General features: G+C 49.3%; 2 protein-coding genes across 2 annotated transcripts; one reads left to right on the top strand and one right to left on the bottom strand.

Annotated features, from left to right (window-relative positions):
• Polr1E (RNA polymerase I subunit E) lies at nt 1-1,400 on the bottom strand. The gene has a single exon (XM_075868872.1). It carries the CDS (start codon nt 1,280-1,282, stop codon nt 56-58), a length of 1,227 nt encoding a protein of 408 aa, XP_075724987.1. The 5' UTR covers nt 1,283-1,400; the 3' UTR covers nt 1-55.
• A 197-nt stretch (nt 1,401-1,597) lies between these two features.
• Nucleotides 1,598-10,277, top strand: RpL3 (ribosomal protein L3). Its single transcript, XM_037431384.2, has 8 exons — nt 1,598-1,618; nt 3,569-3,761; nt 5,573-5,928; nt 6,188-6,385; nt 6,849-7,049; nt 7,466-7,561; nt 9,850-9,969; nt 10,186-10,277. The coding sequence occupies exons 1-8, from the start codon at nt 1,616-1,618 to the stop codon at nt 10,228-10,230; spliced, it is 1,212 nt and encodes a 403-aa protein (XP_037287281.1). The 5' UTR covers nt 1,598-1,615; the 3' UTR covers nt 10,231-10,277.

Genomic DNA, 10,277 nt, shown 5'->3' with positions numbered 1-10,277 from the left:
TTTGTGACATCACTGAACAACTCTCCTTTATGCAACAACAACAAAAAAACACGCTTCACATCCTGCTTTTCTTGGCTCGCTGCTGCTGACTCGGGTCTACGAGGGGCAGCTTCAGCTCCATGAACTTGCTGCCAACCCGCGAGCCGGGAGTCTTTCGTGTTCCCACGTGGCATCCGAGGGCGTACGCCAGTGTAGTCAGGATCCTGTCTGACGCCTTGGTGTCCAGCTGGACCGTTTTGAAGTCGAACTTGTACTCCTCCAGTATGAGCACCACGACCAGGATGTAGGCTAATACCTTGTCCTTCATCCTCTGTGGGAAGTTCCGCGACGTCACGCCCCTCTCGCTTCGTGACGTCAGCGTGAAGGTGTCCAGGAGGACACCCTTGAGCGGCTGCGCAATGTCCGGCAGGGGGTCCTTCTTTTTGACGTCGGTGTACCTCAAGCGAGAGACCGAGACCAGCATGGCGTAGAAGGCGAGGAGTCTAGCCTCGATGACCCTGTACTCGGCGTCACCAGACAGGCGCGTGACCCGCTCTGTGACGTACTCCGGGTAGGTGGCCTCCGACCTCCACTGGGAGATCTGATCGGGCGTCGCGTTCAGCAAGGGTTCGGCGACTTCGTCGAGGTAGTCGGCGTGCTCGGCGGGGATGAGGTCTTCGATGCGGTACACGTCCTGCCGCACGGTCGCCTCACGGTTCTGGGGCGGTATGGAGTCAACGACGACGCCCGCCGGAGAGGGCTTGTCTGCCGTCGCGTCGAGGGCCGCCAGACTGTCCTTGACGGCGGCCAACGTGCTTGCGGTCGTCTCGTGGAGGGTGCCATCTTCGACGTTCAAACGGAGACGCGTCTCCACGGCTTTCCTCTTGCGCTTGCTACCGAACGCCGTCGCCAGGGCGTCCACCTGCTCGCGGAAGGTTTTGGCGTCCGCCTTGGAGGCGCCTTCGGCAGCAGCGCGTTTGGCAAAGTACGGTCGCATCGAGATCAGTTCGGCCGGGTAGAGCGAGACGGCGCCCGTGGCGACGTTTTCGACGGCCACGAAGTGGTTGCACTGCGCGTTGGCTCTGAGTCCGTGCTCGCCGAAGTTCTCGCCGACGTACTCCAAGCCGTCGGCCTCGCAGGTCAGGACGCGGCGGGTCCTGGTGCGACCGCCGGTGATCACGTCGTGCTCGTAGACGGTCGCCGGCAGCCGCGTCGACGCGTTCAGCGAGCCGTGGGAGAAAGAGACGATCGGTACGCATTTTCGTTCCTGGATCGCTCTCAGGCGCCACTTCTTAGGTGCCATTTTTGCATGCTCGCGTGAGGTAAACAACGCAACGAAACACGCGATCGACACGAAAATAGACGGGACGAGAAACGTGGTTCGCGCCCTCGAAAAATAAGCGTGGACTTGACCCGCCACCAGGGTTTCGGTTTCAATAGTTTCTTGCCAATTTGGTAAATAATGTTCTATATGCGCTTTATTGTCATATAGTTTATAAAGTTGCTTACATATATTTATTTTTAAGTTTGATTTGCTTGTCATATTTTGTTAATACACTAACTAGTGCCGCCCTCTACTTTTGAATGACTTGAAGTGCGCGCACCGACCGGTCTCTTTCATCGGGTCGCCGTCATCATGGTATGTTGGTTTCTTCCGTTGTGCGATGTTCAATCTGGCAGCATCGGCGTTTTCCATGCATTTGCAGTGATCAATCTATAATAGTCTTGTAGGCGATATCTCTTTTTACCTCTGCGTAGCCTTATTTCCGGTTTGATGGTTCGTAATATTTGCAATATTCGCCGCCAGCGCGGCCGCACCGTTGACTCGTTCCCTAATGGTCGCTAAAACGTGCCTTCGATCATCTCGCGTTTCATCGTACTATACCCATAGTTGAGAAATTCGCGCGCGCGATGTGCTGCATTCTAGGAATGAAATCGGCATACTCGCGTCGATGCGTAGTGGGTTACCTGTGGTTTGTTAGCACTACGTAGGGACTCAGCAGCAGCGTGGAGCACGTTTCAAACGGCGCTAACTTTTCCGTTGGTATCAATAAGCCGTGAAGCTTCCGCAAGATATTTCAAACTGTATATTTGCGAAGTTTATTAAGCCGCTCTGGCGTTGAAAATTGTGGTAGCACATGCTTGCTGCAGCGTGCTTGAGTAACCTCTGCACGAACAGTTTTTTTCTGATACCGTCTCTTTTGTCTAATAACACTGCGTTTATGGAGGGGAATGCCACATTTTACAAGGGACGTTTTTAAATTTGGTAACGTTGAAGACTACATGCGTGTGGTCACGAGGGTTGTAGGTTCGATTGCCGTACCTCACGTGGCACCGGTTTAAAAACTCCCTTCTGCTAACCGGAATACTTGCTGAAACATGCTTCCTGCTGCGATGCTAACTTGACTCTGCAGCTGCTAACTGCGTAAAACTTGGGTCATCGCGACATTGCCCTCACCATCCACGTGACTGCACTCTTGGATGCACGTGGTTCACTTTGATTGGCTCATTTACGCTAGCTGCTCTGGGGAGCCAATCGCAGTTGCGCAACACCGGTATTAGGCTTAACAGTTCTTTTAGGAAACGTTATGTGCATAACTTTGCATATTGCCAGTGGTTAATACACTAGATTTCTGTTACAAGCATAAGGATTACTTGTTAACTAACCACGCCTCATTAGCAAAAAATATTCATAAACTGACAAGACATGCAGCAAGGCAATGCAAACTGTTTCAACACCAGTTTTACCATTTTCTTTATTTTAGCATGGTAATATTTAACACAGCACTTCGTATTATGCAACTTGCATAATTTGATGCCTTGGAATAGCCGTCCGAGTATACAGTTCTTCAAAAGTGCATTCTTCTTTAAACACCAGATTGTGCAGATATTTGAAGCTCTCCACTACATCGTGTCTTGAAGGGACAAAAGAGTCTTGACAATTTACGTCTGAGTGAAAGCTCAATGTTTGGTAGCATCTAAAACATCATCATCAACAGCAGTGTCCTACTTACCAGGAAATTGAGGTAAATGCACAAGAATACATGCGCCACAGTAGGACATTATCAAAAGGATTACAATGACGTCAGGTGAACAGTCTACTATTAATCACTTTTAAGCGATCTAGCTGCACTAAAGAACCTTTTGTGCATCACGAGAAGCAATAAAATGCTGCCTGTTCATTTCTGTTTGATTCCTAGGAAAAACCCGCTGGACGGTACTATTGGGAAAGGCGCGAGTGGTTCACGAGTTCAATATCCGCATGTTCAACCTGGACAGGTCGTGCCATCTAGTGGGGTGCAGTTGGAACAATTATTTATTAAAACACGTCTGCCATCTTGGAGCCGATGGCAGGAAATTTGTCAATGGCCGTTGCTGCTGTGGCTCCTGCTGTTTTTGTTCTATTTACTAGTGTCTGCAACCGCTATTTTAAACCAACGTCGCCTTAATAGTTGCCTTTAGTCTTTAAGTAGTGGTTCTGGCACTTAGACCCCACCAAATAATTTAATTTTTTGCTGCTATGTTTTGAGACATATTGTGAAAATCACGTGCAGGTTGTAATGTTTTTCCTTGCCCTGTCTCACTGCAGTCTCATCGCAAGTTTTCGGCGCCCCGTCATGGGTCCATGGGCTTTGTGCCCAAAAAGCGGAGCAAGCGCATCCGTGGCAAGGTCAAGGCGTTCCCCAAGGACGACCCGACCAAGCCCATCCACCTTACTGCCTTCCTGGGCTTCAAGGCCGGCATGACGCACATCGTGCGCGAGGTCGACAAGCCTGGATCGAGTAAGTGTCCCCAACCGGCGCGCCTGACTCCTGTCCAGGGGGTCAGGTGGTGCACCACTGGTTGCTATGGCAACCATGTGCACGCCTCCTCGAGAGGCCACTGGCAGCTGGGTCACCTTCCCTGCTTGGTCAGCGCGTCGGCAGCTTGATCTTAAAAACATTTTTAAGGTAAAGGGACCATGTACTGTTTGCATAGTTGCTGTTCAGAAGCCCTAGAATTCGGTGGAGGTTCAGTCTTCCAAACTGCAGCACGCGCAACGGTTGAGTCAACTAAGCAATATCTAGCTTGACCTTTAATGGGGTGCATCTTAATTTGAAAGGAACATGAAACTGTTTCGATTGTTAAGCACAACAGCTGCAATGACTCCCTTATGGAGAAGCAGAGGCTTTCCATTTTATTGGGCCCAGTCCTTGTAATAGGCAGCCCAAATTTGCATTGCTAAATGCCCATTAGGCTCATCACCATGTAGGGCTGCTTAGTGTCCCTTTATGCAAGGCTCGGTCTGCTTGTAGCATTGAGCTTTTCTGTTCCCCAACTTGAGTATTGTTGCCCAGGAGGAGCTCTCCTTTTTATGGAGCTCTCTCAATGAGGTGAAACTGAAAGTTCTCGTATCATTCTAGGCTTTATTTATTCAGAATACTGTCAATCCCGTGATGGGATTATTACAGGAGTGGTGTCATATTCATTGTAAAAGCAAGCAATATACAGACTAAAAATACATGTTGCAAGCACTAGAAATTTCAAGCAAATATTTCAAACATAGTGCAAAATTCGCCGTAGTGATAAGCAAAGAGTCTTTCTGAATATAAACATCAGATGAATTATTGTACAGAGTTAAACTTGCATTATCTTCGATTCAGGAAATCATGGCTAAATAAGTCAGCTCACTTTCACTCTCTCGATTAACAAATTTATCAACTGTCGGCTGTGTCAACACGGTGGGGTGCAGGGCATTCCAAGCGCATATGGCTCGCGGGAAAAAAAGTGGCCAAAAACATTGTTCTTAAAGGGATACTCGTCAAGTGTGTGACAATGCTTATTTCGTGTTTGGCGCTTACTCTTAACCTTAACATAATTAGCCAGATTGATTTTCAAAAAGTTGTGTAGCACCAGATATAAAAATCTCTGACTATGAAGCTTGGCGCGGCTCGTCAGGGTGGGCAGATCTGCTCTTATCAAAAGAGCAGTAGGTGAGTCTACGCCTATAACAGTTATAGATAAAACGGACTGCTTTACGTTGTATTCTTTCAAGCGCGGCTACATGTTTGTGAAGGGGATCCAGGCCACACTTGCATATTCGAGGATTGGCCTTATGGATAAGCATGGTATACGCTAAATGTTTTGTTTGCGGTGTTGAATGGGGAAGGGTTCGCTTAAGAAAAAATAACCGGCTGAGTGCCTTCTTTGTAATATGTTCGACATGCGCAGTCCAGTTTCTCTATCTCTGTAGGGGGCATGTTATTGATCAGATTTTATTGGCGAGGAGAGTCGCCTTGCAAGGTTCGCGGGGTTTCCACCTTATGCCTTTTTAATTTTCCCTATGATGGAAGGATGCTGGTGGTTTCCTTCGTGTTGTAAGGAACACCATCAAGCAGGGGCCTTCTGTTATGTTTGGAATTCCCTGCCCTTGTGCTTTGAATGTCAAGACAATTCATAGGTCATATCGTTAGGAGCAGCCCCTTGCAGCATTGCGCAAGCTTTTCTGGCACGCTAGGCCTAATCTTAGCTGTCGCGCCAATGGGCTATTCAGCAAATTGTTTGAAGAGTATGAACGTGAGGAGCGTCCTTTTTTCTCTTTGTGCTATCGCAGAGGTGAACAAGAAGGAGGTGGTTGAGCCGGTGACCATCCTGGAAACCCCGCCCATGATGATCGTCGGCGTGGTGGGCTACATCGAGACTCCCAAGGGGCTGCGTGCCTTCAAGACCATCTGGGCCGAGCACCTGAGCGAGGAGTGCCGCCGTCGCTTCTACAAGAACTGGTACAAGTCCAAGAAGAAGGCATTCACCAAGAGCTGCAAGCGTTGGCAGGAGGACGCCGGTCGCCAGGAGATCGAGCGTGACTTCAAGAAAATGAAGAAGTACTGCAAGGTGATCCGCGTGCTGGCCCACACCCAGATGAAGCTCATGCACCGGCGCCAGAAAAAAGCCCACATCATGGAGATTCAGGTGCGCGAGACTGCGCTTGTTCTGTGTGCCGAGTAGCTTGTAATGGTGTGTCGCAGTTCTCGAACCTCGATATAAAATATTGGTTATAATGAAAATGCAATAGTATGCAGATTATATTTTTATAACAAATTTTTGGGTATCACAAACGTATTTATGCGAGATGCAATTTCGTTTTATGACGGTAGGAGTGTATTTGAGTACTCTGTTCGGCTTTATAGTTTTCGTGTCGTGGACAGTTTCCTTGCTTTGGTGTCTGCAGGTGAACGGTGGCACCGTTGGTGCCAAGATCAAGTGGGCCCGTGAGCACATGGAGAAGCCTGTGCCGGTGTCACAGGTGTTCTCCCAGGACGAGATGATCGACGTCATTGGGGTGACCAAGGGCAAGGGCTTCAAGGGTGTGACCAGCCGATGGCACACCAAGAAGCTGCCCCGCAAGACGCACAAGGGTCTGCGTAAGGTGAGACTGCTGTTAACGTTTTAATGAAATGGCAGAACTCAACCACATGCAGACAGGAACCAGCAGGTAGGGGAACAGTACCAAAACACTGTGTGCCTTCTTATGTCTGTGGTGGTTTTACTGCAGTTTAGTTACGAAGTAGCTAACCTGCACTTTTGTCTTGTGTAAGTCTTGCAAAAAAAAAACGGGCTTGTTGCTACCCACAGGCTTTTAGCCGTTCAAGATTTTTCACAATTTTGGAACACGACTTTAAAGTACAGCCTGATTTATTGTAAGTTTTTAGTAATGACATTTGGCTGCCACTGCAGAGCTTGTTATGGTTACGAAGCTTTATTTAATCTTATACGCCACTTCTGGTGTAGGCGTGCAGATCTATTGCATTGCCAGAGCTTGCACCCATTTAATTCACTGTACAGTGTCCTGTTTTCGATTGACCGGAGTCTTGCTCTTGCCCCTGGCACAGGTTGCCTGTATCGGTGCGTGGCATCCGAGCCGCGTCCAGTTCACCGTGGCCCGTGCCGGTCAGAAGGGCTTCCACCACCGTACGGAGATCAACAAAAAGATCTACCGCATCGGCCAGGGTGTCCATAAGAAGGACGGCAAGCTGGTGATCAACAACGCTGCCACAGACTACGACACCTCCAACAAGAGCATCACTCCCATGGTGAGTCTTTTCCCCTGTTCTCAACGATTGCTGGTAGGGGGGGCGGCTTGGTTGTTTTGCTGTTTCACGGTGGTTGCCTTTGGTTCATTCAGTTCAGTGACCCACAGTTAACCAGGAATGCATTTGCAACGGTTGAGCGCTCGATGCTGAATTTGCGGTATGAAGTGCGGTATGAAAGGTCATACTGACTAATCAGTATAGTTGTGCCTTCAGTTTCTGACATCGAGTTGTCTGGAACTGCGCTAATATTGCAGCAAAGTATGCCAAGCTGTCCTCTTGAGTGATGATTGTATCTGACCTGATTCCTGAGGGTTTATATTTATGAACTAGGACGGACTGACATTTTGTAGCGAGGTTTGGTTAACGACCTGGAAGAGTTTGTAGTTTGCTGACCTTCTGTTTTTTTCCTGTTCCAGGGTGGTTTCCCCCACTATGGTGTGGTCAACTGCGACTATGTCATGCTCAAGGGTTGCATCATGGGACCCAAGAAGAGGGTCATCACTCTGCGCAAGGTGGGTCTTGGCTGTCCGGTTTCTTCATTATGCGTGCCCTGTGCTTGAGCGAGTGAGCTCTAGCTTCGTTGCCGATGTCGGCAATACACTCAAACTCTTATATATCTGTTATAGCGAAACAACTTAAGACAAGTTTTGCGAAACATAGCATTACAAATAAGCTTCATAACAGATGTTTGGTCATAACAAAGTTGTTTTCGTGTAAGCTGTCACTTTGTTACATTAAGGTGTGAGTGCAATTTCAACTTTGGAAGTCTGTAAACATCCAATTGCTTGAGCTTCCTTATGGTGACTTCAATGACTGCGGTGTTGTAATGCTTAAAAAGGTTGGGCTTGCATATCTGCTTGTTTTTATGGGGGGAAAAACGGAACTCGTGTCATTTTCGCACGTACTAGTCTTAATTTTAAGAAATGTGGAAGGTAACGGCTTGTGTGCTGAATAGCAGTTATGTGTAATAGTATGAAGTACCGTATAATGCGGAATATAGGTCGAGGCGGAATATAGGTCGACCCCCTTACCTTGACCAGCAAAAAAAAAAAAGAAAAACGCGGAATCGTTCACTGCTTCACTTTAGTCAGTCCTCACAGTCCTCCGAGCTGTCGGAGCTCTCCGACGACGACGACTGCTTGTCACTAGCCGCCTCCCACAGCATGTCGTCCTCGGTGCCGTCGAGAGCGTTGCTGATGCAGCACTTCTTGAATGCGCGCACCACCATCTCTTCAGGCAGAGACCTCCATGCCTCGGAGACCCAACCACAAACTGTCGCGAGAGGTGGCCTGCGCAGCCGGCCTGTCGGGGTCCGCGGGTTGTCGCCAGCCATCCATTCGGTGTACAGCGCACGCACACGGTCTTTAAAAGGTTTATTGAGGACGACGTCCAACGGTTGAAGTGTTGATGTCATTCCTCCCGGAATGACGACAAGATCCGTCCTTCCGTCGCGAAGGCTCTCCTTCACCGATGCTGTCAAATGCCCGCGAAATGCATCCAACACGAGCATGTTCCGGCGCTGCAGGAGGGCTCCGGGCCGCCGGTTCCACACTGTGCGGATCCATTCGCGCATTAGGGCCTCGTCCATATACCCCTTCTCGTTGACGCGGACGACGACATCCCGCGGGAAGGCCTCCTTCGGCATCGTCTTCCGCTTGAAGATTATGAAGGGGGGCAACTTTCTGCCGTCGGCCGTGCAGCAAAGCATAACGGTGAAGCGCGAATGCTCGCTACCGGTCGACAAAAGCCTCACCTCTTTTGCCCCGCGTTCACAAACAGTCGTGGACGACGGCATGTCAAACCACACCGGCGTTTCGTCGGCGTTGCCGATCTGGCCTAGCATGTAGCCATGCTGCCGCCGGAGGTTGTTCACATAGAGTTGAAACTCTATCAATTTGTCCTCGTACATCTCCGGCAGCTTCTGGCATATCGACGTGCGCCGTCGAAGCGCAAATCCTTTGCGTCGCATAAAGCGACGGACCCAATAAATGGATCCCTTGAAGTCTTTCTTTGACAGGCCGGCTTCACGGGCGAGCTCGACGGCTTTTGAGCGAATGAGCTCCGCATTCACGGGAAGGGATTTGGCACGGTACTCGCGGACGAAATCCGCCACTTTGTCCTCGAGTTCCGGGTGCACAGCTCGGCGACCGCGAAACGACGTCTTCCTCGCGTTACACACTGACAGTTTGGATTTTTGGTTGCGCCAGTATCTGACGCTTTTCTCGGACACTCCAAACTGCCGCTGTGCCGCCATGTTGCCATTCACTTCCGCGAATTCTATAACTTTTCTTTTAAACGCGGCGGTGAACTGGCGCCGCGTCCCGGTATTCATAGCTGGTCGCAGAGTAAAAGTCGCCACTCTCTACGAACACGAAATGAACAAGAAAAGAAAAATGGCGTCGGCAGAGGCGTCGGCCCATGGAGGCGATGTCGATGCTGATGCCCAAAAAACATGCGACACTCCCTGTTGCCAGACGATCACTTTGTTTATGCCAAGGGCCGGTATATAGGTCGAGGGGTGACTTTTTAGCGAAATTTTTTGGAAAAAATCTCGACCTATATTCCGCACTATACGGTACATTTACTTTTTTCACTGCACTCGAAGTGTAGGTCGCATGCTCACTCAAGCACAGCACGTACTTGCGCCCGTTCGTGATGAACTCATTGAGCCGAACGAACTACCGAGAAAATGTTGTGGCGGATGTCAACAATGATAGGCCTGACTGTTGAACAATTATGAAAGATGCAGTTGTGGTGTGATGCTTTTTCTGAACGCAGTTGTTCAATTTCGCTCTCGCAGTCCCTATTGGTGCACACCAAGAGGGCGGCACTGGAGAAGATCACGCTCAAGTTCATCGACACATCATCCAAGTTCGGACATGGCCGCTTCCAGACTCCGGCCGAGAAGCACAACTTCATGGTGAGTTTGAACTGGCGAGATTGTAATGGAGAGCTTCGTCGTCTTTAGTTGGTTGAGTGATGAGAACTATGGATATGCGCTGTCTGTACAGACCTTGATGACCATACCCAAATTCTGCCTTCCTACTGATCCTTCTGACTTGCCTGTGTACCTGGCTTGAACCTGTGGTCTGTTTGCCATTAGTTGAATGCTGTTTTGTTGATTCTTATCTTGCAGGGCCCTCTGAAAAAGGACAAGTTGAAGGAGGAAGGCACTGCGTAAAGTTGTTTCTGGCTCAGTGGTGCAATAAATGTGCATTCTGGACTGTC

Source organism: Rhipicephalus microplus, chromosome 7, assembly GCF_043290135.1.
Source record: "Rhipicephalus microplus isolate Deutch F79 chromosome 7, USDA_Rmic, whole genome shotgun sequence".
Taxonomy (NCBI): domain Eukaryota; kingdom Metazoa; phylum Arthropoda; class Arachnida; order Ixodida; family Ixodidae; genus Rhipicephalus; species Rhipicephalus microplus.
The sequence above is the reverse complement of the archived record's forward strand: the minus strand, read 5'-3'. Positions and strand labels throughout refer to the sequence as shown.